At 44.3% G+C, this 26793-nt stretch overlaps 1 protein-coding gene across 3 annotated transcripts in view; it reads right to left on the bottom strand.

Annotated features, from left to right (window-relative positions):
* Window positions 1-4552: 4552 nt before the first annotated feature.
* LOC147661246 (uncharacterized) overlaps window positions 4553-26793 on the bottom strand; it is a 137463-nt gene continuing 115222 nt past the window's right edge. For 2 of the 3 annotated variants that reach the window (XM_086951207.1, XM_086951208.1), the window contains exon 2: window positions 4553-8025. In XM_086951207.1, coding sequence (XP_086807333.1) covers window positions 6212-7177 — 966 coding nt within the window. In that variant the 5' untranslated portion in view covers window positions 7178-8025 and the 3' untranslated portion in view covers window positions 4553-6211. Of the gene's footprint in view, window positions 8026-17987; window positions 18153-26793 lie in introns of those variants that run through there. The other variant, XM_086951206.1, reaches the window with a different exon arrangement.

Raw genomic sequence — 26793 nt, 5'->3', positions numbered from 1 at the left:
AAATCATTGGCACCCGACTGGTGCACTGGAAGCCTCTCCAATCGGCTTCTCAGAACGTTGTGACGTCACAGGCGTCACGCATGTAGTGCGTCACAGGAATTGTAGTTCACGGACTACGTCAGACCTGAGGAGAGGCTCGCAGCGTCAGTGTTCTATGCTGACCTCAGTGGTGCGCTGCGACACGGGGGAAGCTGGATTTATAGTTGCTGGAGATCTAAATACCACATTTGAGCCGCTCGACAGTGAGGATAATGACCTAGCGAGAGAGGAGGTTAAACATTGGGGGTGTCCCATTAGAATTGCACCAGATAAAATGGTGGACTGAGGCCGCTATCAAATTAAAAGCTCTCTATTTTTAACATGGTTTAAGAGTTTCCAACGGTGGCTCCCTCTGTGACAGACTAGGCCAAACTACATTCAATAATAGCTACCATTCTAGCCACATTGACTATTTATTGGTCAGCCTGCATTTATGGTTGTTCAGGCACGCTTAGAGAGTGATCATGATCCACTCTGCTCACGGTTCATATTTAAGGACTTTACCGAACCAGTACAACCAGCTAGCTTACCCCTCACTAGTGATCTTCTAGTCTTAAATAACATGCGTCGAGTGAAATGGTCCAGGATTTTAGCTAGTCCAGAAACATTAGCCATAATAAGTAGTGAGCATGAGTGTACAGTAAGTCTGATGGAGGCATCTCTTACCGCCCATGAATCAGCTACAGATCTTACACACCTCCATAACTCTATGTTCCTAAAAATCCAAGGGCATTTCTTAAAACAAAACAAGCCCAACGCAAAAGCTATCACGCCCAACCGCCATTGGTATAACCACAAAAGCAGGTGTGCCCTTAAAGCTCTTGGGAAAGCAATTAAGGTGGGCATTGTGGCCAGAGTGCGTACGGCAAGGGCTACCTATAAGAGTGTTATTCATTGTGCCAAAAAATCTTGGGATGAGAGCAGATGGCAGGAATTAAAATGTGCCTGCGATAGCAAAAACTCTAAGTGGTTTTGGAATGTGGCCAAATGGGGCAGGGGTGGAACAGCAGCCACCAGAAAATCACGTTGACCCTGAAGCATGTGTTGGTCACTTTCCACTCAATATGATGATGACAAAGCAGATGGGAAATTACCCTTCCCGACTCACCCTTTCTCTAATGGTGGGACATTTAATGAGGCAGATGTCAGTGCTGCAGTCAGCACAGGAGGTAGATTGTATTCTTGCTGACATTTTCTCACGCGATAGACAAAAATGGTATCATTACATACTATTACTTGCTAATGCCATAGCCCAAGGTGCACCTATTCCTGCTACAGGGCAGGGGCGGTGATAATCCCCATATATAAAAAAGTGGATAAATCTATTCCCCGCAAATATAGGTCTATAAGCTGTGTAGACTCCATACAGAAAGTGATGGCCAGACTTGTTCTGGTCAAGGTCCAGGCCTAGATCGAGCTAAATTCCATCCTTACTCCTCTCCAGGCAGGCTTCAGGGTTTATATTAGCACTATCGATCAGGTCTTTCATTTTGTTTTTCTATATTGGCGGACAATCATTCTCAGCAAAGGCAGCAGGTATGCTGCATTTGTCGACCCCCAATCCGCCTTCGACTTGATCTCAAGAAATAAACTGTGGGTGGTCTTGAAGGAAATGGGAATGCCTCTTGATCTACTCTCTCTGATTGCCCATCTCCACGAGGATAATTATGCACAAATACGCTGGGGGGCGGCTGGAAATAAAACAGATCCTTTTCCTAATAACAAAAATACCCAGATTTATAAAGCGCATGGCTACACTAACTAATGTGTTCCAGTGCTGCGGCAAAAAGACCATTTTGGGAGCAGAACAGTGGTAAGTATAAGAAGGGAAGGCCTAAGGATGGAAAGAGCCAGGTCTTGAGTTTTTTTACGGAAGAGTGTCTCCAATGACTCCATCCGGAGACCCGTGGGAAGTTTGTTCCAGTGTTTAGCTGCCAGGAAACGAAAGGATCGTCCACCCATTCTTTCTCTTCTGATGGCCGGGATACTAACCTGTCCCGTCCCGCTTGATCTCAACCAGCGGGATCGGAAAATAGGGAGTGAGTAAATCAGGAAGATAGGTAGGCTCTTTCCTCTGTAGAATGCGGTGACTGACACAAAGGGCTTTAAAGAGAATTGTTTCCCTCACTGGAAGCCAGTGAAGGGATGCTAGGGCCAGGTTAGAAGGAGCTCTCCTAGGTAAAATTAGAACAAGATGAGCCGCTGCGTTCTGAATATATATCTCTTTGCACACATTTGCTGCTAGCCCCCAGGTAGAGGGTTGTCCCATAGTCCAAGTGTGAGGTTACCAAAGCGTGGACCATGGTTTTCCTAGCTGTTACAGGTAGTACATCAAGGGTCTTCCGAAGACCTCACATGACCCTGAAACATTTCCCTGCCACCCGCCTGGTGTGGTTCTTGAAGGAAAGTTTAGTATCTTGTTTAAAAAGACAGCAAGAACTGTCCTAATTCATAAAAACAATATGTGATATTAAATTCGAGAAACTATTGCGTGAACAAAAAATTAACATGCTATGACTGCGATATAGTTTCAGTCCAATTAATGCTTTACTGATGATTTTATATTTGTCACTTGTTTTTTGTCTCTGTTTATTTAGATTTTTTATTAACATTGTTTTTATTTATTTATTTATTTATTTATTTGTTGAGATTTATAGAGCGCAGCGAATACCCTTGGGCGTCTTGGCGCTAGTAAATTCCACCAGTCCACACTCGTTGCATGAGGCTCATTGGTTGAATAACCATGTTTTTAAGAGTTTCCGGAATTGATAAAGGGACGAGCTCGTCCTGATGTTGTGCGGGAGGGTGTTCCAAAGTTTGGGGGCAGCCACTGTGAAGCGACGGTCACCCCAGGAAACTTTCTTTGATCGTGGGATAACTAGGTGGTGCAAAGAGGAAGAGCGGAGCTGCCTTGAAGGTACATAAAGTTTCAGTTGGTTTTTAAGCGAATGTGGTCCTTGATTGTTTAAAGCCTTGTAAACTATACACAAAGACTTGAACTTAATTCTATTTTCGATTGTAAGCCAATGATACTGCCTGATTATTGCTGATATGGATTCAAACTTTGAAGTTCCTGAGAGCAGACGTGCCGCCGCATTTTGAATTGATTGTAATTTGTTTTTGACCCTAACCTGAGCGTTGAGGAAAAGACCGTTACAATAATTCAACGCTGTTAGAACTAAGGAACTCACCAAGGTTTTGATTAAGGTCTCCGGAAGAAAGGGTCGAATCTTTCTGATCATTTTCAATCTAAAGTGTGCCGTTGAAGCCACTTTGTTTGCGTGGTCCATGAAACTGAGTCCATCATCGAAAATGACGCCTAAGTTCCTGACTTTTGATGTGGGGGTGGGAGGGGAACCAAAGGCAGCTGGCCACCAGTGGGAGGACCATGCTGGAAGAAGTGGACCAAAAATCACTACCTCGGTCTTCTCCGAATTAAGTTTGAGGCAGTTAATTGCCATCCATTCTCCGATTGCGAGCAGACCGTTTTTAAAGTTTTGCGCTACTTCTCCTCCATCACCCTTGATAGCCAACACCAACTGCGTGTCATCCGCGTACGATGTTAGGCTCATCCCATAAGCCCTGATGACATTGGCATTTTATGAATTAGGGACAGCTCTTACTGACTTTTTAAACAAGTGTATTGATAATTGTTCATGATATATATGGAAAAAATCGATGTGCTATTTTAACTTATGGTGTGGTTTATAATTGCAGTTTGGGTATTTATTTTTACATAGTGTGTGGTAGATTGTATTGTATTGATCGAGAGATGGATCCAAGAGAATATAGTTTTTTATTTGTTACAAAAGTTTGGCACCCTGTACCTTGGATAGTTGGGCCTCTCCCTTTACTTCAGAACACATTATTTGGCAGCTCCAGCAACACAAAAGCACCTTCCTTACAGATGATTCAGAATGCTACGATCTATCTTATTTGTGGTCGGAGGACGTCCCAACGGCATCACAAAATTTCACTGCTTGCTCACGCGGCAGCACATACATTTTATGTCCATTAATTCCCTGGCAGTTTATGAAACAAGAGTTTCTTTTTACTTGTAAAAACAAACCTGAATTTTATTTGTGTCAAAAATCTGTATCTTTTGTGTTCCTTTACTTCTGAATCTAGATTTTTTTTCCAGTGCCAAGGTTAAAGAAAATGTAAAGCAGGGAGCGATAGTTCTGGACTCTAAGAGCTAGAAATCTTTACTGCTCAAGATTCTTTACTTAACTGTCAAGCTTTCAGAAACGTATTAAGAACTAAACTTTTCATCAGCTCTCTCTTCAATCAATACTTTCGCCATCATGCACGGATTTTGTCCTTTTATCAGTTAGGAGTTGGTTGGTTAATTTTCTGCAAATAAGAAAGGTCTACAATATATTTGTATACAATTAATATAACTGTGAATCATTTACAGTCAGTGGTGAGCCAGAAAATTTCCCAAGGATCTAGCTTGATATTGGACACCTCTGGGGAAGTGCTACTATGGTGGGTGCATTAACAGATGCATATGAAGAGTGAAATAAGCATATTTTATTTATTTGAAAAGTTTTATATAGCGCTGGCTAGACCCAGAGGTATCAGAGCGCTTTACATGAGGAAGAGCATTGTTTCAGAGCATAATTACCAGTTACATAGTTACAAGTTACACAGTTTCAGAGCATAGTTACAAATTGCTGGAGTGTAGTTACATGCGTTAAAAACAAAAATGTAATGGAAAAAGCAGGCAAGGGTAGAGATTCAGGGGACAGGATAGGAGCAGGGGAGGTAGACAAAGAATGAAAGAGGGAAAGAGGTGGGGAAGGGTGAAGGAAACATAACCAGGAGAGGAAAAAACGTGGAAATGGTGTATTTCCCACACCTCTGCTGTGTGTGGCTCCCTTTACGCTGTGGATTCTCTCAGAGGGGTCTCTGAGACTCCAGGACATAAATACTGTACTACTCCCCAACAAGGGGAGAGGGAGTGCTTTGGCAAGGGGTGCCATTTCCACACCTCTGCTGTCGTGGCTCCCTTGATGCTGTGGACTCTCTCAGGGGGGTCTCTGAGACTCCAGGGTATAAATGTTGGATCCCTTACCAACAAGGGAAAAAAGAGTGCTTTGGTGAAGGGCATACACCATGGTGGGAACTTTAAGGATAATGGTATATTGCTTGGTAAAACAGTTTTAGAATCCGCCCATGAGGCATAGTCAGAGGTCAATCAGAAGATTCCATTCTCATGGGGGAAAGTTATTTGATTTTGTGCTCTAAGTTGATTCCGCCTCCAACACCAGATCACATAGAGGACTTTGTGTTAAGGTTAAAACACAAGGGTGGTGACTATCTTGAGGACATAATTTCTCCTGCGTCTGGGCTTCAGAGGTAAATGTTGTGCACTGCAAGCATTAATTCTCCGAGTTACAGGTCAGAATTTCCTACGACTTATTGTGCCTTTGGACGTTGTTCTTGTTCCCTAGCAGCTGACATTGAACCAGTTATTGCACCAAATGACCAAACACCAAAATCAGCTAGAAATATTCTCCAGTCTGTGCTTGTTAAACTTATTCAAGTGTGTTGTGTTTATAGGTTTCATCACTAATCCCTGTAGTTAGCTGAAAATACTTTCCACAACACTTCCATATCCACTACAAAAGTATGGTTTCTCCCCTGTTTGTGTTTGTGTAGTGCACTTGAATGGCTTTTCCCCTAAGTGGGCTGCGCTGATGATTTCTTAATGTTGAAGGGGCACTAAAACTACTTTCACATTCACGGCAATGGTAGGGTTTTCAACTGTGTGTGTATGCTGATGTCTTTGTATTGCTGATAATTGACTAAAGCACTTAACACACTCACTGCACTTAAAAATGTTTTCCCCTGTGTGTGTTCGTTGATGATTCCTTAATTTTGAGGAACGACTAAACCTATTTCCACATTCTTTGCATCAGATTTTTTTCCCCTGCATGTGTTCGCCGATGTGTCTGCAGAATTGATAACAGACTAAAGCTCTTGATTCATTCAATGCACTGGAATGACTTTTCCCCTGTGTGTGCTCGCTGATGATTTCTGAGATTTGAGGAATCGCTAAAACTACTTTCACATTCATTGCAATTGTATGGATTTTCCCCAGAGTGTGTTTGTTTATGCATTTGTAGGTCCAATAACCGACTGAAGCTCTTCACGATTTAAGGAAATGCTATGGTTTTTCTCCTGTGTGTGTTCGCTGATGTCTTCGAAGATTTGATAACACACTGAATCTCTTCACACATTTATTGCAAAAGTATGGTTTTTCCCCAGTATGTGTTCGCTGATGTGTTTGGAGTTGTGATAACCGACTGAAGCTCTTCACACATTCACCGCACTGTAATGGCTTTTCCCCCTTGTGTGTTCGCTGATGACTCCTGAGATTTGAGGAATCACTAAAACTTCTTCCACAATCATTGCAATAGTATGGTTTTTCCCCAGTATGTGTTCGTTGATGTCCTTGTAGGTGTGATAACTGACTGAAGCTCTTCACACATTCAGTGCAATTGTATGGTTTTACCCCTGTGTGTGTTCGCTGATGAATCCTGAGTTTTGAGGAATCACTAAAACTACTTCCACAATCATTGCAATAGTATGGTTTTTCCCCAGAATGTGTTCGCTGATGTCCTTGTAGGTGTGATAACCGACTGAAGCTCTTCACACATTCAGTACAATGGTATGGTTTTTCCCCAGTATGTGTTCGCTGATGTGTTTGGAGTTGTGATAACACACTAAAGCTCTTCACGCATTCAGTGCAATGGTAAGGTTTTTCCCCAGTATGTGTTCGCTGATGTGTTTGGAGTTGTGATAACAGACTAAAGCTCTTTGCACATTCATTGCAATGGTATGGTCTTTCCCCAGTATGTGTTCGCTGATGTGTTTGGAGTTGTGATAACAGACTAAAGCTCTTCACACATTCATTGCAATGGTATGGTTTTTCCCCAGTGTGTGTTCGTTGATGTGTTTGTAGATTTGATAACTGACTGAAGCTCTTCACACATTCACTGCAATGGTATGGTTTTTCTCCTGTGTGTGTTCGCTGATGGCTTTTAAGATTTGATAACTGACTGAATGCCTTCACACATTCAGTGCATTGGTATGGTTTTCCCCCCATTGGTGTTCGGTGATGATCATTCATTGCAATTGCACGTTGCTTCTCCTGTGTGTGTTTGCTGATGGCTCATTAGTAGTGATGACAAACTAAAGCTCTTGTTGCTTGTGTTTTATTCTTCTTTCTTGGTTAGTGTCTCTGGGTCAGGTTTATAGTTGTCTGTATTTCGTGACTGCGTTTCCTGAGGAGCTAACATGGTTAATAAAGCACTTGTGTTATTTTCACATTCCCTGTATGTGTGTGGTATTTTGGATGGTTGATTTTAGATTTCACAATGAAATACAAGACTCACCAACTACATATATTATAATTGTGGCAAGTAAAGCTTCTTTGTAGGTGGTTATGTCTTTAGATTGTGGAATGGTTTTGCATGTTTATGAGTGAAGATTGGTCTTCCTTCTGGTCGAAGCAAATTGGGAAAGTCTGTTGTAGATTAGACACCCTCTTTTTCCTTCACTCTTCACTTGTCTGGCTCCACTCCCTTGTGCTGTTCTCTTGCTCCTGTGGTTTGGCCAGAAAGAGTTTACAATACACCTAGCGTGCTAAGTGGTGGTCTGCCATCATTACAGGAAGCAGAGCAATGCTGTATCCACTTCATACCAAACACATGATCAGAGATGGTGTTTGATGTCTTTTTATACAGGAAGTGGTTTATCAGTGTTGTTGCCTAATTTTCTAGAGGTCGTTTCTTAGTCCTTTTGCGTGGAGGTGCACAGCTCAGACTCTTGCATCCACTGAATTGCTCTGGACTGACTCTTCCAGGATCTTTCAGTTTATGTTCAGGTTCCTCAGTCTCTATGCAGATCTTTTCCTAAATATGATTTGCACGATTACTGTCATTATTCTCGATCATTTGTGCATTCAAGGTTGGTTTCCTATTGGATGTAAAGAGATTTAAAATCACTAAATGGAAATGTAAGAGAATGTGAATACATAATATTTAACTAGTTGTAAAAAACATCTGGTCATGACCATTTATGAAAGTTACCAAGAGAACATGTAACATTTTACTTAATTCAGAAAAGGAGGTGATTTTCCAGTGCTCACACAGTAACTTAGTACAGAAAGAGCACACATGGAGTGCCCACTTGCTAGAGGTACAGCTTTACAAAGACGTACATGGCTAAAATTTCATTTAAACAAGAAGGTATTGTGTAAAAAGAGATGGGTGAGGATGTGCTGCTGTCACTTCAGTTCCAGGAATTGTATAACAGCAGTAACCCTTTCAAGACTACATGACAAAGAAAACTCTTCAAGAAGTAGATAATAAAGGTAACGCTCCAAGAAGTATATTATGAAGGTGACGCTCTAGGCAGACCCCCCCAGGATTTTGCAATTTTGCGGTTTGCTGCGAAATCGGCACTTTTGTAAAAATGCCACGATTTTTACAAAGGTGCCCGCAAAATCGTCACTTTTGTAAAAATGCTGTGATTTTTACAAAAGTGCCTGTGAAATCCAGACATCCAGACCTACCCCTTCTATTGGCCCAGTGGCTCTTGCTACAGGGCCAATAGAAGGGGGTCCTAACAGCAGGCAGGCGAGGTGGTGTTTATTTACACTCCACACCTGCCCTGCTGTGCTGTTCTTTATTACATTCTGAGGCTCAGGGGACTCACCTGGCTGCTGTGGAGCATCGACAGATTGCGTATCTAGTCGGCGGCCCAAGTAAGCTGCTGCTTGCTGTGTTTGGTGCCCGCCGCATTCCCAGTGAGCGGCGGGCCCTGGGGGGCATTACTTTTGTGGCCTGCTGCATACGGGGTCTGAGGCGGCCCCCGGTTGGCATATTTATTTAAAAAATATGTTGTTTCTTGGTAGGCCCGCTGCGTGCCCAGTGTGCCGTGGGCCCTGGGGCCATTGCTTTTGGGGCCTGCCACACATGAGTCACGCGGTGAGCCCCACTGTCATATTTTGGTGGGCCCGCCGCGTCCCCTGTGTGCCACGGGCCCTGGGGGGCTTTGCTTTTGGGGCCCGCCGCACACCAAGATATCTGTGTTTGTTGTAGGAAAAACTGCCAAATAAAATGCCGCATAATTGCTGTTAAATTTCCATATTTCAGCCGCTAAATTTGCTAATCCATGCAGCTATATCCTCGGGGGTCTGTTTAGGACGTATATAATAAAGGTAACGTTCTAGGACGTATATAATAAAGGTAACGCTCCAGGAAGTATATAATAAAGGTAACGCTCCAGGAAGTATATAATATTGGTAACGCTCCAGGAAGTATATAAAAAAGGTAATGTTTCAGGAAGTATATAAGAAAGGTAACGCTTCAGGAAGTATATAATAAAGGTAACGCTTCAGGAAGTATATAACAAATGTAGCTCCATTCACACTCTTCTTGACAGTACTTTCCAGTTTACACTGGAGCATCTGAAGTTCCAACGCCTGTCTTTATTTTTCTGTTTGTTAAGTTATCTTTGCCACATTCCTAGGGATGGTTCAAGCATCTGTTAAAAGATTGCAGCATTTATTATAGAGATTCCATCACAGGCAGTAATATACCTGTGATATCTCTGCTGCCAATACGTGTCTGCTTTTTGTCTTTTTCTACCTTACCAGGGTATCTGACTTAATGTCTTCCGTTTGGTGCCAGGATTCTTCTCGGTAGGTGGATGGAGCATTGGCAGAGTGGGACATGATGTCCATTGCTTGAGGGTGAGTGCAGCATTTACACCATTGGCAATTTCTTAAAATCAGCTTTATCTTACCCCCTGTCCGTCACCTTCCATACTCCCTTATGTCTGCGTACTCGCTCAGCAGGGTTCACTGACAGCTAACGCAGAGGAGTGACTCGATGAACACAGCTGAAAACAGGTAATGATCTGAAAGAAAAACGCCATGGCTGGCAGTAGAAGGATCTAAACCATCTTTAGAGCAGCTTGCCCAGTCCATAAAAACGGAGGAAGTGAACAGGTAGGTACTTATCAGGTACAAATAGAGGAGACAAACCCATTTTGGATCTGTTTTAGGCTTTTACTGGGCTGGGAATTGGTATGCACTGTAACTTAATCCTGCGGCTGATAAAGGCACTTGCTGCAAGAGTGTTACCACTTTGACCCTTTACAAGAGTGTAGAAAAGCCTTAGAAAGCACAACTCATCGAAAAAATCGTCAACATGCAACTGGCCCACCACCTGGAAGACAACAACATCTTGGACCCATCCCAGTCCAGATTCAAACAAAACCACAGCACCGAGACAGCCCTCATCGCCGCCACAGACGACATCAGGCGCCAACTAGACAAAGGCGAAACATCAGCCCTCATCCTCCTGGACCTGTCAGCCGCCTTCGACACGGTCTGCCATTGCACTGTAAAGACACGCCTCCTAGAAGCAGGAATCCAAGAGAAGGCTCCTGACTGGACCACGTCCCTCTCCGGAATAACCCAGAGCGTCCGCCTCCCAGCCTTCCGATCCGAAGCCACCGACATCATCTGCGGCATCCCCCAGGGCTCAGCCCGACACTGTTTAACATCTACATCGCCCCCCTTGCACAAGTGGCCCGCCATCACAACCTCAACATCATCTCCTACGCCGACAAAACCCAGCTCATTCTATCCCTCACCAAGGACCCACGCACCGCCAACACCAACCCCCACGAGGGAATGAAGGCCGTCGCCAACTGGATGAGGAGCAGCCGTCTGAAGCTGAACTCGGACAAAACCGATGTCTTATCCTCGGACCCACCCCTAAGCCTGGGACAACTCCTGGTGGCCGACTACACTGGGAACAGCATCAACACCCACCGACCATGCACGCAACCTAGGATTCATCCTCAACTCCTCCCTCTCCATGTCAAACGCCGTCTCCTCCTCCTGCTGCAACACCTTCCGCATGCTCCGCAGGATCTATAAGTGGATCCTCACCGATACAAGAAGAACGGTGACACAGGCCCTTGTCAGCAGCAGACTGGACTACAGCAACGCACTCCATGCAGGAATCCCAGCCAAACACCTACAACAACTACAACGCATCCAAAACGCTTCCGCCCGACTGACCGTCAACGCCCCCCTCCTCAGCCACATCACTCCCACCTGAGAGATCTATAATGGCTCAATGTCGACAAGAGGATCACCTTCAAGCTCCTCACCCACGCACACAAAGCACTCCACAACGCCGGACCAGCAGACTCAGCTTCCACACCCCCACCCGCCAGCTCTGCTACGCCAGCCTTGCCCTCGCAGCTGTCCCCCACATCGAACAAACGACCTCCGGCAGCAGATCCTTCTCCTACCTCACCGCCAAGACCTGGAACACTGTTCCTTCCCACATAGGCAGATCCAAGACCTTCTCGCCTTCAGAAGACTCCTCAAGACCTGGCTTTTCGAGCAGTAGCAGCATCCTCTCCTCCCCTCAGCGCCTTGGGACCCTTACGGGTAAGTAGCGTGCTTCACAAATACGCCAATTGATTGATTGATTGATTGAACTCCTGAAGGCTGCCTGCCCTGAGGGGAAGGTGTGGGTCCAGGTGCCCAACCAAGCTCATCAACAGGCTGCAAAGAATCCAGAATGCCTCTGCACGCCTGATCCTCGACGTCCCGCGCCACAACCACATCACCCCCCACCTGAGGAACCTGCACTGGCTCCCTGTCGACAAAAGAATCTCCTTTAAGCCTCTGATCCGCGCACACAAGGCACTCCACAAGACCGGACCAGCCTATCTCAACAGCCGACCCTCCTTCTACATACCCAACAGGAAACTCCGCTCCGCAGACCTCTCCCTGGCTACCGTCCCACGCATCCGTAAAACCACAGCGGATGCAATTCCTTCTCCCACCACGCCGCCAAGACCTGGAACACCCTCCCCCTCATACTACGACAAACCGAAGACCTTCTATCCTTCAGGAGACAACTCAAGACCTGGCTGTTTGACCAGTAGCAACAGCACCCCTTCCTCCCCTCCCTTCAGCGCCTTGAAACCCTCACGGGTATGTAGTGCACTTTACAAATTATTTGATTGATTGATTGATTGATTGACTGTAGACGAGCCTCATACATACACACAACCACACAAACAGCTTGCAAATACAACTCTACCCTGTTCAGATGCACAAACATACAACTTGCGGAGGAACATCAAAAATACAGACATGTACGTTCCACTGCTTGAAAGGCCTCCTACCTGGCAGACCCAAGGTACACACACCGACAATCCCTGCAGCAGGCACAAAACCTTTGCAGTATATAAAAAAGGGGGGTGGTCTTTGTAGCGAATTTAATTAAGAGAAAAGAATGAATAGTAGTAGCACGACATACATCTAATACATCTGAGCATAAATGAAATGTATTCAAGTTGAACAGAAAGATAAAAAATATATATATATATATCACCAATGCGATTTAATTCAAAGCATTAATGACAGTAAAGGCAATACTGTTGCTCAATATGATTCTCAGCGCAATATATTACAGTACTCTGGGTGCAAAAGGGAAAGGTAGGATCGAGGTAGGTGCTGAGTGATAACGTGTAGGAACAGGGACAGGGAAAAGGTAGTCGTGACATATGTACATCAATATTTCATTAGATAGACTTTTCCCCCTTTGATAGGTGAAGAGTTCCCAACTGAACACATAACTCAGATGGACAAGTAATATTTCAGGCAATGTCACTGGAGTCTGTGTTGTGTGGGTATCGTCGACGTTTCGACCCCTATAGGGCAGGACTGAGTGTGGCCCTTGCGGCGGGATCTTCTTTAGGACTGAAAAGAGTACCTAGGAATTGATAAGAAATGGGTATCAAAGGAAGGAAATGTGGTTGTATGTGTTACTAATGGAGAAAAGTGTTCTCTACCTACTGTGTTAAAGATCGACGAGTATCCTCCGTCAGTCAATTAGAAGAAGGGACCATGCGGGCTCCTGTGGGAAACAAGGAAAAGGTCACATATCTGCTGTAGTGGCCTCGGCTGATCGGGCTGTGTATACTAAAGGCCCAAGTGTACTTACTCACGGGAGTAGAGATTGCAGCGCAGTGTGCTTGCAAATAACAGGGAATACATCCAATGATTCTGAAAAGGAAGAAGGAGGTATATGTCAATGAGGCAGTAGTTGGAACTAGGACTGGAACCCAAGGAAACCGATTGTGTCAAGTCGATATTACTGATTTTTCCAGCTCAAAAAGCATCCAGCTCGTCATGGAGAAAGCTGAGATGTGGGGGTCTTAGATATTGTTGCCCGTGAATTCCTGAGGGAAAAAACATCAATTGTGGTGGAATGAGGTGTAACTAGCAGCATTTAAAATGGAAGGTGTATTGGTTTCAGGAATTAAAGGAGGCCGGTGACTTGAAAAGACGAGTGTAACTAGGCAAATGTGCCGTCGAATTCACAAAGTGGCATGTGGAGGGCCGGTGACACGGTACTTCATGTGATGCCCGATATGTGGCTGAAACAAGGCAGCGTACCGTGGATGTACCATCGATAAAACAAGGCCGGAGACTAACTAAGCCGACTCATGCTAGTGCATTGCTACACCATCTGATTCCTGGTGCCATGCTCATGCATGTGCAGCGTTTGCCTTGCGGGAGCGAGCAGCACCTGGTCTCGTCGTACGCAGCGCCCATGCGCTGCATAGGAGATGACCTCTTGCAATCGCTCCGGGCTTTTGTGGAAACTCGTGCATGTTCTGCACGGTTTGAATTGGCCCTCATGCATGTGCAGTGTTTGCCTTGCAGGAGCGAGCAGCTGCTGGTCTCGTCCTACGCAGCGAGCATGCGCTGCATAGGAGATGACCTCTTGCAATCGCTCCGGGCTTTTGTAAAACTTGTGCATGTTCTGCACGGTTTCCAATGGACCCTCGTGCATGTGCAGCGTTTGCCTTGTGGGAGCGAGCAGCTGCTCGCTCCTGTGAAGTAAACACCGCACATGCACGCGTCTCTTTAACTTTCGCACATGCGTCTCTTTAACTTTCGCTCACGTGTCTCTTTATTGAACTTTCGTGCACGCGTCTCTTTAAATTGCCGGGCCTCGCTTGTTATCTGTCGTCATAGCCAAGAGGTAAAACAGAAATCTCGGCTTCCATTCCCTCCAATTTTATGCTCTGCTCCCATCAAAGCTAACTTCTCCGCGACAGCTTCAATGTACCATTTCTTCCTTCGGTTTTCTTTGCAAAACACATTTTACCTCAGTATATAAAATAAATAAATTGTACTTTGCATCACTTCGTCCAGTAGCCATTTCTTTGTGTCTTGCACACCAGCACTTTGATCTTCTGTGATCAAAGCCCAGTGTGCGCACAGACAGACACTTGTCTATAGGAATCTGATGGGCTGTGCCACAAAGTCACTGGCTTCCTGACCCTACCCCCTCATCTGTAATTCATTTCAGAAGTTGCTGCTGGTGACCCTGGGAAGTTCCAACCTGGCGCACAGCCGTAACCTTTCACAGTAAGGCAGATATGCGCGAAAATAAATGCTGTCAATAAATAATTCATGCTATTGACAAATGGTCGTGGCTGGAATCAGGCTTTGAGAGGCCAGAGGTGTCGTCTTCAGTCTCGCGAATCTCCTGTCTCAATTTGTGTTCATGGGCTTGGAAAGAGAGGTATCTTGAGGCCATTAACAAACTGGGTTTTCTTGTCAACCCCGCTCTTGCCCGCTGTTACACCTTCAGCAGAGGGCTGCTCTGGAGTTTGCGGTTTTCCGAGACATTGCGCCACTCGGTTTCAGGTGCTGCCTACACTTGTCTGTGCAGGCTGCCGCAAAGACTCACAAAAAGTATATTTCTTACCAAAAATATTACCTGGCTCCAACAATGAAGGGAAACGTGTTGTGTGACAGCGTGCTTTTATAAAATAAAAATATTTCAACAGTTACTGAGATAGACAGTCGAAAATGCTTAGGTCACGGGCATTTACGCACACATATGAATAAAAGTGTGTTTATGTAGATATATCATATGTAAATGTGTGTGGATGTATACATAGAGTTAAGAATGTGCATATATACACACGTAGTATGTATGTATGTGCAATGTTGTGTGTTTGCACACATATATATCTTAAAGTGTAGATTTGGAAAACGTGCTTGAGGGATTCATTTAGCTGGTTTCCTCCAAATTCATCTAAACCACTTTGTCTGGTGGTTTGAGAAAAGAGGCACACTCATTCAAAGAACAGGTGCTTCAATAAGGGAGATCATAATTATAACATTTTTTTAGAAGGATGGAAGGCTGTGCATTTGGCAGAACTCTGTAGCAGGCACATAACCCGCTGAGCAGCCTCGCCACCTGGGCTGTTCTGAGGCCTGCAGCTCGCAACGCCCCCGCCCCCTTCACGTTGGACCGAGAACACAGCTGGAGATTCTTATATGCTTTCATGTCAACATCTGTTTACTCCAAGCCTGGTTTCCGCTGTAGTGCTCACACATCTGCTCGCGCCATGTGCGCCCTGCCTGTTGTGTCTCGCGCCTCCACCAGCCTAGGCTTGCATGTATGTGCCCTATCTCATAGAAACAGTCGATCAGTGAGATTTGCAGTTAACCAAAAGGTGCAATCAATATCAATGTTTTATAAATAGGGAATCAAACAGGAAACAATAAGAGAGCAATTTGGAAAAAGTGCTTGAGTGATTCATTTAGCTGGTTTCCTCCAAATTCATCTAAACCACTTTGTCTGGTGGTTTGAGAAAAGAGGCACACTCATTTAAAAGAACAGGCGCTTCAATAATGGAGATCATATATTTTTTTTTTTTTACAAGGATGGAGTTTGGGTATTTGGCAGATCTCCGTAGCAGGCACATAACCCGCTGAGCAGCCTCGCCACCCGGGCTGTTCTGAGGCCTGCAGCTCGCAACGCTCCCACCCCCTTTGCCCCCCCTCCCCTCACATTGGACCGGGAACAGAGCTGGAGATGCTTCTATGGATGTGGCGCAGCATCAGAGCAAAGACAGGCTGCCATGCTACGTCACAGTGGCTGACAGGAGGGCGCGCCACTAAACAAACCTCAGACTTCTTGCAGAGGAGCCGCCTGTATTTATTCTAGGTTGACCCACTAGTCCACACCGTGGTCCTAAATAAGGCACCTTTCCTCTGCCAAAAACAGGACGTACTTTACAAAGAAACTGCGAAACATTCACAGAAAGGCGGGGTACGACGGCTAGTGTTGGGCCACTGTGCACCAGAACTGGCCCATCTGTGAACCACGTTGCTCTGTTTGCCAGACAACATCACTAATATCAGCACTCATGGCTACCTATCCCACATACACATACTTTAAATACAAGGGAACGTGTCGTCTTGTTTTTTTAATAAACACGCCATGTGTGGTCCCTGACATTGGCACTGAAACAGTTACAGGGTCCTGGCTGCCTCGACAAGGTTCGTTCAGAACTGGACATCAAACAAACACAAAAGAAAGCTTCCTCCAGTGATGGAGAGAGCGGATTTTTTGTGTGATATATTTACAAAAGCACCTGCCACCCGTAACATTCTCGCGCCAAGGCCGCAGAGCCTCAGGAGAGAGCCTTTGGGGGACATTTGTAGAATAGTTGAACTTGGATGTGACGGTAATGGGTACATATTTGGAGACTGGGCACTTGCCGCCATTAGAAATCCACTGGCAAAATGAAGTGGTTTGTTAACCAGGGTGTTTTCTTTAATCGATGTGCACTCTGTTGTCAGTCACTCACATGAAACACATATCTTAGACATGATAAATGTATGTGGTCATTGAAAAGGTACATACCGTACATGCAGACTACTTCGGGAATCTTTAGAAGGACAAACTGCCACCTTGTTAATTAGGACATTGTTCTAACTTCTTCACTCCTCATTCACGCATTCTTCCAGTTTAAAGGACTCTTAGCATCTGGTCCCTTTTGTTACCTTTTACTACGTGGTATTAGTACATGCTTTGTTTTTCGGAACATTTGTCAAGGAAACAGCTTCAAAATGGGGGCACACAGAATGCTATAGTGCTGTTGACTTGAATCAAGGCTCTTGCCTTTCTGTCTTTGCGTTAGAAAGCCTCGGAATGTGTCTAAATTTTTTCTGATGCAAGCATGTATTCCTAATTCAGACTGCTTGGCCCAGTGTGTAGTAATTGTATAGCTCTTCAATCACTGGTGGCACAGCATCTAGGATAATGTACTGCATGGCTAAACACATAAGGTCCCAAAGGCGAGACCTAGTGGCTATGCCAATGCATGTTTTGTACTGTATATGTTGACCCTGGTCAGGTAGTATAGATGAGCTGCCCCTTTTATACTCAACACAAAGGCTTGCAGCAGATAATGCTATACGCCAACCTATGCCGCAGGAAACTATTGCAATGACTGAGGTTTTACCTAGACTGAGATATGAAAACAGGGGCAAAGGGGCAGCAGGGGAGCCTTGACGTTCAGCTGTTTGGTGGACATGCTTTTGACACAGGGGTAGAGGTGGGCAAGTCAACAAACTGACAGCGAGAGCCGAGCAAAGAGTGTGCACAGATTTCTCACAGAGCGCTGAGATGAAGTGCAATGTGAACACATTTTTAACATTGCAGTAAGATGCAGTGCAGTGGCACAAATTCCTCAGTAAAGTAAGATGCGTTGTAGTGACACAGAAACCTTATAGTGCTGCAAAGTGCAGTGTGCACAGATCTGTCACAGTTCATTAAGATGCAGTGCAGCGTGCACAGATTTCAGTAAAACGCAGTGCAGTGTGCACATATTTTTCACAGTGCATTAAGATGCAGGGCACAGATCCTCTCCATTAAAACAAATGATGACCACAAACACCCCCAGGGCCGGACGGAAAGGCCCCCAGAGGTCCCTGGATGGAAGAGCATGGCTCCTGAAGGAGATTTCCCCCAGGATTATTCAGTCCATTTCTACAAACACAGCACACGGTGCTGACAATCTCCTACCTGAGCAGAAACCTTTGCAGACATTTCCAGGCTCTCTCCTCCTCCTATGGCTGGGGTGGGGCAGGTGCAGATTTGGGGTCTGGGAGAGGTGGTGGGGGGCTGCGAGGGTCTGGGGATGAAGATAACTGCACGACAGACAGGGCGTCCCTCCTCCTCTGCCGCAGGCTGGATACAGAAGGAGAAGCAGGAAATGATGTCAACACCTGCTGCTTGTACTGTCTCTGCCACCGCTGACCTGGAACAGGAAACCCTTCTCCCTTTCATACAATGTGCTCATACAATGTGCTCAGTGGATTAATCTCAGCAGGTGAGGCACGCCCTCTGCTGGCCACTTAAAGAACCATCTTATCCAGCCGAGTGAATATACACAAACAAGCATTTGGTGGCCGGAAATGCCTGGGTTTTTAGATGTCTCAGTATTTACAGCTTCACTTCACATGAACATCTTCAAAACACTGATGCAGAGGACTAAAGAGTATTTACAGAAAGTTGTTAACTGGAAGTGACAGTTTATATTTAATTAATGTGTTAGTGGTGCAATTAACCTGGACAGATTATTAATTTTTCATGTAATTTTTTTAACGCTTTATGTATCGGGTTTTTAAGATGCACATCATGGTACAGAGCAAAGTAAGTAGAGAAAAATACCATGCAATTTCATGCCCCAGACCAAATACAATTTCGGCATAAGTCATATGTCAAAGCGAAAATTAAATGAACAGATTTTTCTAATCTTCTTGTGTTTTTGGGTTATTCCTTATCATAGCTGCCAAGGTTTCAGATTGCTATGAGTGACATTTCAATGACTATGAGTGACACTTTCTGGCCAGCATAATTAGGTGAAAAAGAAGAGGAAAGCATATATATATGTTCGAGACAGACCTATTGTCACCTTCAAAAAAGCCTACAGCATGTACAGCAAACTAGTCAAGCCAAATCCAGAGCTGGTCAGTGGCAGTGACTGGCTCACTAGGAAGGGCTTTTATAAATGTAGTTCGTGCCGTGCATGCAAATTTGGGCAAAACACCACCCATTATGACATCCCTTTTCTAGTACAAAAATTGCAATTAAGGGCAACTTCAACTGCCGCACGGAGTTTGCTGTATATGTCCTGACGTGCACCTACGGTTTGTGCTATGTGGGCAGCACGAGGTCAAAGGTGCACGTCAGGATATTGCAGTATCTCCGGGCTATTGTAAACCATGACTCAGCCTACCCCGTGGCACGGCATTTTGATTCAAAACACCCCAGGGACCTGGCGTGTTTGAGTAATTATGTCATTGATGCAGTGCCCCCTTTGAGACGGGGTGGTGACAGGGACAAACTGCTAAGAAAGTTTGAGACCCAGTACATAATTGCATCAGTGATGTCATTTGAGATGTCATCAGTGATGTCACTGACCATGTCATGAATGATGTAATATGTGACATCATCAGCAGTGGATTGCGGATGCGCGAAATATAGTTAGTACAACTAACTGTATAGGAGCAATTGCAATGGTTTTGTATGAGTGAAATGTCCAGCTAACTATAACACCCCTAAAACTTATAGTTTTTTGAGTGAATTTTAAAGGTTTTTTAAATGCTAATTCCTAACTATATAGGGCCTGAAACCTATGGTTTTTTCAGTGAATTTCAAAGGTTTTTTAAATGCTAATTCCTAACTATATAAGGCCTGAAACCTATGTTTTTTTCAGTGATTTTGCAAGGTTTTTAAATGCTAATTCCTAACTATATAAGGCCTGAAACCTATGTTTTTTTCAGTGAATTTCAAAGGTTTTTTTAATGTTAATTCCTAACTATATAAGACCTGAAAGCCCACCAGGAATCTCCAGTATGCGCCAGGGGACTGCATTGCAGAGAGGTGTAATGAAGCCACGCCCCTTTTTACACCTCTCTACAACGCAGCCCCCGTGCATGTTTGAAGAGGGGGAACTAATTCCCCTTGCATACTGGGGGCCCTTGGGGGCCAACTAGCCCACCTGGAACCTCCAGTATGGGCCAGGGGCTGCATTGCAGAGAGGTGTAATGAGTCCACACCCTTTTTTAAACCTCTCTGCAACGCAGCCCCCGTGCATGTTTGAAGAGGGGGAACTAATTCCCACTGCATACTGGGGGTCCCTGGGGGCCAACTAGCCCACCTGGAACCCTCAGTATGCGACAGGGGGCTGCATTGCACAGAGGTGTAATGAGGCTATGCCCCTTTTTACACCTCTCTGCAACGCAGGCCACTGGCGCGTTTGCAGAGGGGGGACTAATTCCCCTTGCATACTGGAGGTCCCTGGGTCATATCTGCCCAAACGCCGATATTCCGAACGATTGAAAATGACTTTTCTTGAGAAACATTTGGATTTGGATTATCATGTCCTATACTTTGGAATTTTTGAAAGACTGACTTTGAGGATGCTATAAATTACTCAAGTATGCCCGAATTGTGTGGGTAAAATTGATACCTAGTCACTTTGAATAAGAATGTACTTACGTCTCGTCTAGCATTTGGAAGAAATATCTAGTTATATGACAACAGGATATCAACATAACTTGAAGGAAATAACGCCCTGAAGAAGTTCTGTTGTACAGAATGAAACGCATTGGCTGGCTGTGGTACATAAACTTAAGGAAAATAAAAGCATTTGAATATACACCAAGATCAGCGCTTCAATAAGGACTCTAAGTGATATGATTTGATTGGACTTATTGTGCAAGTGGTGCTGTGCCAAACTTTGGAATATTCTCCACTACTCTCTACTACTTACTCTCTACTACTCCATTACTCTCTAATACTCACTCTCTACTACTCATTCTCTACTATTCTACTACTCTCTACTACTCGCTCTCTACTACTCACTCCCTACTACTCTCTACTACTCACTCTCTGCTACTCTCTACTACTCATTCTCTACTACTCTCTATCTACTACTCACTCTTTACTACTCACTCTCTACTACTCTCTACTACTCACTCTTTACTTCTCACTCTCTACTACACTCTACTACTCACTCTCTACTACTCTCTCTCTACTACTCTCTACTACTCACTCTACTACTCACTCTCTACTACTCTCTACTACTCACTCTCTACTACTCTCTATTACTCACTACTATTCTCTCTCTCTGCTACTCACTCTCTACTACTCTCTACTACTCACTCTCTACTACTCACTCTTTACTACTCTCTACTATTCACTCTACTACTTATTCTCTACTACTCTCTACTACTCACTCTCTACTACTCACTCTATGCTACTCTATCGACTGCTCGCTACTACTCTCTACTACTCACTCTCTACTCTCTATTACTCACTCTCTACTCTCTACCTCTCTACCTCTCTCTAATTCTCTCTCTACTAGTCTCTACCTCTCTACCTCTACCTCTCTACCTCTAACTCTCTACCTCTACACCTCTCTCTACACGCACACATATACACATATATATATGCATATATATGCATATGCATTTATTTATATGTATGTGTATATATATATATACATACATATATAAACATATATAATCTGCATATCTATATAAATACAAATATAAATGCATGCATACATATACATATATGCATACATGTTCGCTCCGGTGAAAAGACACCAGCCACACTCGCGGGGTTTAAGGTAAGGCTTTATTCAGCACAAGTTGCTCAGTGGCTGTAAACCGGAACAGAGTTCAAATTGATTCCTGCTTCGTGTAGTTTCCTGACGCGTTTCGAAGGCGGAGCCTTCTTCTTCAGAGGATGACGAATGGTATGCAGGGTAGTGGCAGGGAACACCCTTCTTATAGTTCGAGGCACGCCCCTGGATGACCGCAGTGCCTTGTGGTGTTTGAAGTCCTGCCGTGATGCCTACTCGCAAAATTGCGACAAAGTTCGGGGTTTGCATATGTATTGAAGTGGCCCTCTCCTTGGAACCCCTCGCCAACTAGTCTCTACCTCTCTACCTCTACCTCTAACTCTCTACCTCTACACCTCTCTCTACACACACACATATACACATATATATATGCATATATATGCATATGCATTTATTTATATGTATGTGTATATATATATATATACATACATATATAAACATATATAATCTGCATATCTATATAAATACAAATATAAATGCATGCATACATATACATATATGCATACATATGCATGTTATTTACATGAAAGTTTTAAAAACACTAATAAAAGCAAAGCTAAAAAGCCACCTCATTACAAACAGAATGGCTTTAACTTAAACGAGGGCGAGATCTATTGCATTTTCAATGCTTGTTTACTTTGGTTCCATCAAGAAGGCATTCAGATGTGTCACACATTTGCCATAAATTCTGAATGTTAGCACTCTAGTTGCTCATTAGATCACTGTAGTAAAGCTACTGCTCACCAGGGAAGTCTGCTGCTGGTGTTCAAAGTGCATGTTTCAGTCTGCATGTCAGAATTTTTTTTAGGCAGCACACATAGAAGTGACAAAACGGCATTTCAAAATTGTTCATGTGCAGGAAGTGGGAACTTCCTACACATAAACAATCTTCCCCTGCACGCAGACACCCTTGCACTATGGTGCAAGGGTGCCTGCATTGACACTACACTGCTAAGTGTAGCACCAGTGAAGGGGGAAACACAAGGCTGCACCATATTCTTGTAAAGATGGTGTAACCCTGCGTTTCTGAAGTGGCGAAGCATGTCGCTAAGCCAAGGAGGTTAACTGCCAATTCTATTGTAAATATCCCCTTAGTATTTTATATTGAAAGAAATTGCAAAAAAATAAAACATTTTAATGGGGAGGTTGGTGCCGCATCTCCAAGACTAACTTTTGAATGGTTGATTTTATTTCGCAGTACGAGGCTTCCGCCAGGGCCAGACTGGAAACCCGCAGCAGCCCTGGCAAATGTTCTCATACCAGTCCCTATGTGGTGCACACCAAGTGCAGTGACTGAGCCCGACCACTACAAAGGGAGCTTTGGGAGACTCGCTCCCCCAAAAAATGTAGGAAACAATGGTGCAGTCTAAACAACATTTATAATTATATAATGAATTGTATTAGCTTTTAAAGAATAGTAAATGAAGACCTAACTGTGCATCAGGATACGACAATCTTTTTTGGGGTTCTTCAATGATTCCCTTATTATCACCCTCGAACAGGGCCTCTCATCTCTCCATAGCCCCTCTGTCACATATATATTTCATTTTTTTTATGGCATCTCTCACACCATTGTAGGATGTTTAAGCACTTTACATCACACACTTATAGACAATGAATTATACGTGAAAATCAGTGTATAGAAAATGTTACATAAGGCAAAGGGGACTACAAGGTGTAGGATTCACATATCATTCATACTGCTAGGCATTTTAAACTGCTTCAGCGTGGCGTGAATTTTCGCGCTGTGCTGAAGATCAGAAAACAGGCGTGGTCGTGACGGAACGGTTCCGTCATCAGCACAGCCCAACCAACGCTGCTGAGGGAACCGTTCCGTCATGAGAGTCGAAGGGGTTAAAGAGTGTTTGGTCTGGTAAAGCACAAACTAAGGATTCGGAACATAACACAGAAGTTAGCATTGACTTTAACATTAAAAATGATTTCCACCCAAATAAATCTTTTTAACAGCATCCAGATAATTATAGACTGGGGAAAAAACATAAGTTACTAAATTGTACCATGCAATTTGCAAGCAGGCCTTTGATGACAGTTTATAGGTCACTGTGCTAAATTACGATTGCCCCTTATGAATTGCACAGTAACAAAAGAATTTCTGTGACAAATAGATAAGATAAGATAAGATAAGTCAAAGCTGCCACTGGACAAAACTCTCAACTCTCTCCAGCAGATACATTAATCACTGGCATTTTCATGACACTTTTATTGTTGCTCAAACTGCTAATTTTACCGGGAACTTTACGGTGCTTTTCAAACTGCTGCCTGGGGAACCCCTGGGAATGTGCCACGGACCCCTGGGGTCCGCGGACCACAGTTTGGGAAATACTGACTTATGGTTTCACCATTAATTTTCGCCATGCGTGCCATGATGTAAAGCTGTTTGTGTGATATCGACTGATGGAGCTAAATCTGTTTGTCTATTTCTGTATTACATATGCAGCACAAATGGTGTCATTCATAAGGATTCATGCTGACTGCTGTGATTTCTGTCTCGAATCAGGAGGCACGCTGGACGTGAGAGGAGCTCTCTGAACTGGTGGATGTCACCAGCTTCAAAGTACTAGTATTGCCAGGCAACAGCAACAATTCCAAAGAGCCAGGGCAGGTAGGAAATTGAACTAGGGGCATGTTGCCACAGCCTCAGATATCTGTTGGAGGACGGGCTGGAGTTCCACGGGCACAAAAAAGACAGGGAGCTCAAAACAACGTTATACCCGCAGAAAAGCAATTAGTCATTCCAGCTTTCACCAGCCCTAGTACACCCACTGGGCCCTAGGCTTTTTGCTGACAATCAATTAAGGCAAAGGAGGAACATCACTGGCCAGGCGGCTCTCTCCCAGGTCCTGTCTTGTAGGATGTGAGAGGCCCCGACACAGATTCCTGCTGCCTCACCCATCATAATTATAGTCTGCTAACAGAGTCTAGGTCACAGCCTGGTAGGCTGCTGTATTTTAAAAACACACTCACTGACAAATCACAGTAGCGAAATAAAAATCACTCATTATAGCTGAGATTCTGACTGCCACGTGAGCTGGCGCGCCACGTGCCTACGACCTCAGTTTAGTTGCATCGTTATGGCCAGCCCTGCCACATACCATGCTTCAGGCGTTAGACTAACGCACTTTAGTGTGGTGGTCCGCATCACCGCACTGAAATCCGAAGTCACACATTCTAGCGCCTCCTCAGCTGCTATAATGCACCATGACTGAGAGGCAATGCATATTGCGCGCTCTTCTCGTTAGGTATCAGGGGCGTGCTTATGATCTGCTCCTCGCAGCTCTCTTCTTTGTTACAATGTATTGGGACTGGACACACTCTGGGCCGATACAACGCGGCATCACTGAGGAGTCACTACCCAATGACTATCCAGAATTGCAATATGCTCCCCAGCCCAGCGGTATGGAATCCGTAAGTTACTATGTCACACACAGGCTGAGCCCACCAGCGCTGGCAATAGAGCTGATGCCAGTCCGAGTCACAAGCCTGCCCCCCTGCCAGAGTGAATACTGTCACCGCAACAAACACAAAGGAGTAGGAAACTAGATAATAACATTTGGCACGTGCTCAGTGAGAAAAAACTGCCCTCACTCACAAAATTGTGACATGCTTCATCACTGGGCTTGCTTACTAAAAACCTTGTGTTCCATGATGCCCCCTTGCCCCATGAGCATCGATCTGTGAATAAAACTAAATAATATATGAGAAATACAAACAACTGAACATGCTGTGTGGCTCTAGAAAAAACTTGATGAAGGAAAACATAGGAGAGACACAAGTTAATGCGAACCTTAGGAGTAAGAACACAGAAGTACCATTAGATGCCAGAAATCCAATACAAAGTTTACTACACACTACCTAGAGGAACACCACACAGTAAATGACTTATCCTGGATGGGGCTGGACTAACCCAGAATCAGACCATCTACAGGAGATAAAAAGAGATTACTCCTAATGAGGGAACAGAAGTGGGTGAACAGAATAAAAAGCCACGCATTGGGATTGACTGATGATATTACTTGGAACACCCTGAATATATAAAGTTGACCACTATATAGACTCCAGTTTTGATTAGTGGGTCCCTTCGTAACTTGAGGAATAGACAAGCATTCAATGAAGTTATCTTTCCAATAAACTGTAAAAAGAAATCACAGTATAGATCGGAAGATCGGACACATGACGCTGTAGACGTCGAGATCATGTGACTCCTACTTCCCCCGCGTGACCTGAGCTTCTTCCGGCTTAGGTTAGGAAGAGGACAGCAACTCGCCACCTACATGGTGAGAGTTGGGGAAGGTCCAGGTAGTGTACCCACCTTGAAGAAGTAAGGCACTAGGGGTGGGGTCTGGGACAGAAAATCTAAAAGATGTGGACATAGATTACAGTACTGGGTGTGTAGTTACACCGACAAAGTAAATACATGATCGCTTACTTTCATTATGACCATGTGTGGTGGTATACGCAAGTATATCATGAACTAGAGCATTTCCACTGTAATCCAGGCATTCTTTCAGCGTTCATGACCTTTACGACTGTGTGAAGTGGCACATTGAGTTGCTTTCAGATTTATTGATTTTCCTCTTTTATACATATCAAATAATCATGCCTGTTTATAACACCTTTATGTATATGTTTTATCTCCTTATAGAAATTGACTACAGAGGGTCTCTCCCAACCCCTCTCTAATTCTAGCGATTCGGTTTGTGAAACTCGGTGAGTGAGATTTTCTTGCACAGCATTAGTGGGCCCATTTGATTGAAACTAATTTCGGTGATGGTAAAAGCGTTTTCCTGAGTGTAATGTGGCGTGGACACTGTTCCACGATAAATGTTTAGTCCAATTTGGACGCAATGCTTGAAATATTATTCCAGTAGGGTACTGTGAGCTTTGAGGTGGTGCGTGGATGTGGTGAAAAGAGGGAATAAGCAGCCAGGGGTTTAGATTTTTCACTCCCTGATACTTTGTGAAGGATCAAATGGCAATCTACTAATTATTTTCTCCCCTCCATGTGCTTTTCCCACAGATTATGAAGTGTACGTGAAATAGGGAACCCCAAGTTAGAAGGAATACATTCCATAGATACCTCACCCAGTATCAGAGGGTACTACATTTTGGGCTCCGGAGAGTCCTGATGAATGCTGGATTGACCAGACACTGTGG

The sequence above is a fragment of the Lissotriton vulgaris genome, unplaced genomic scaffold (assembly GCF_964263255.1).
Source record: "Lissotriton vulgaris unplaced genomic scaffold, aLisVul1.2 SCAFFOLD_372, whole genome shotgun sequence".
In the NCBI taxonomy this organism is placed as follows: domain Eukaryota; kingdom Metazoa; phylum Chordata; class Amphibia; order Caudata; family Salamandridae; genus Lissotriton; species Lissotriton vulgaris.
Note: the sequence above shows the minus strand (reverse complement) of the source record. Positions and strands in the feature narration are given on the sequence as shown.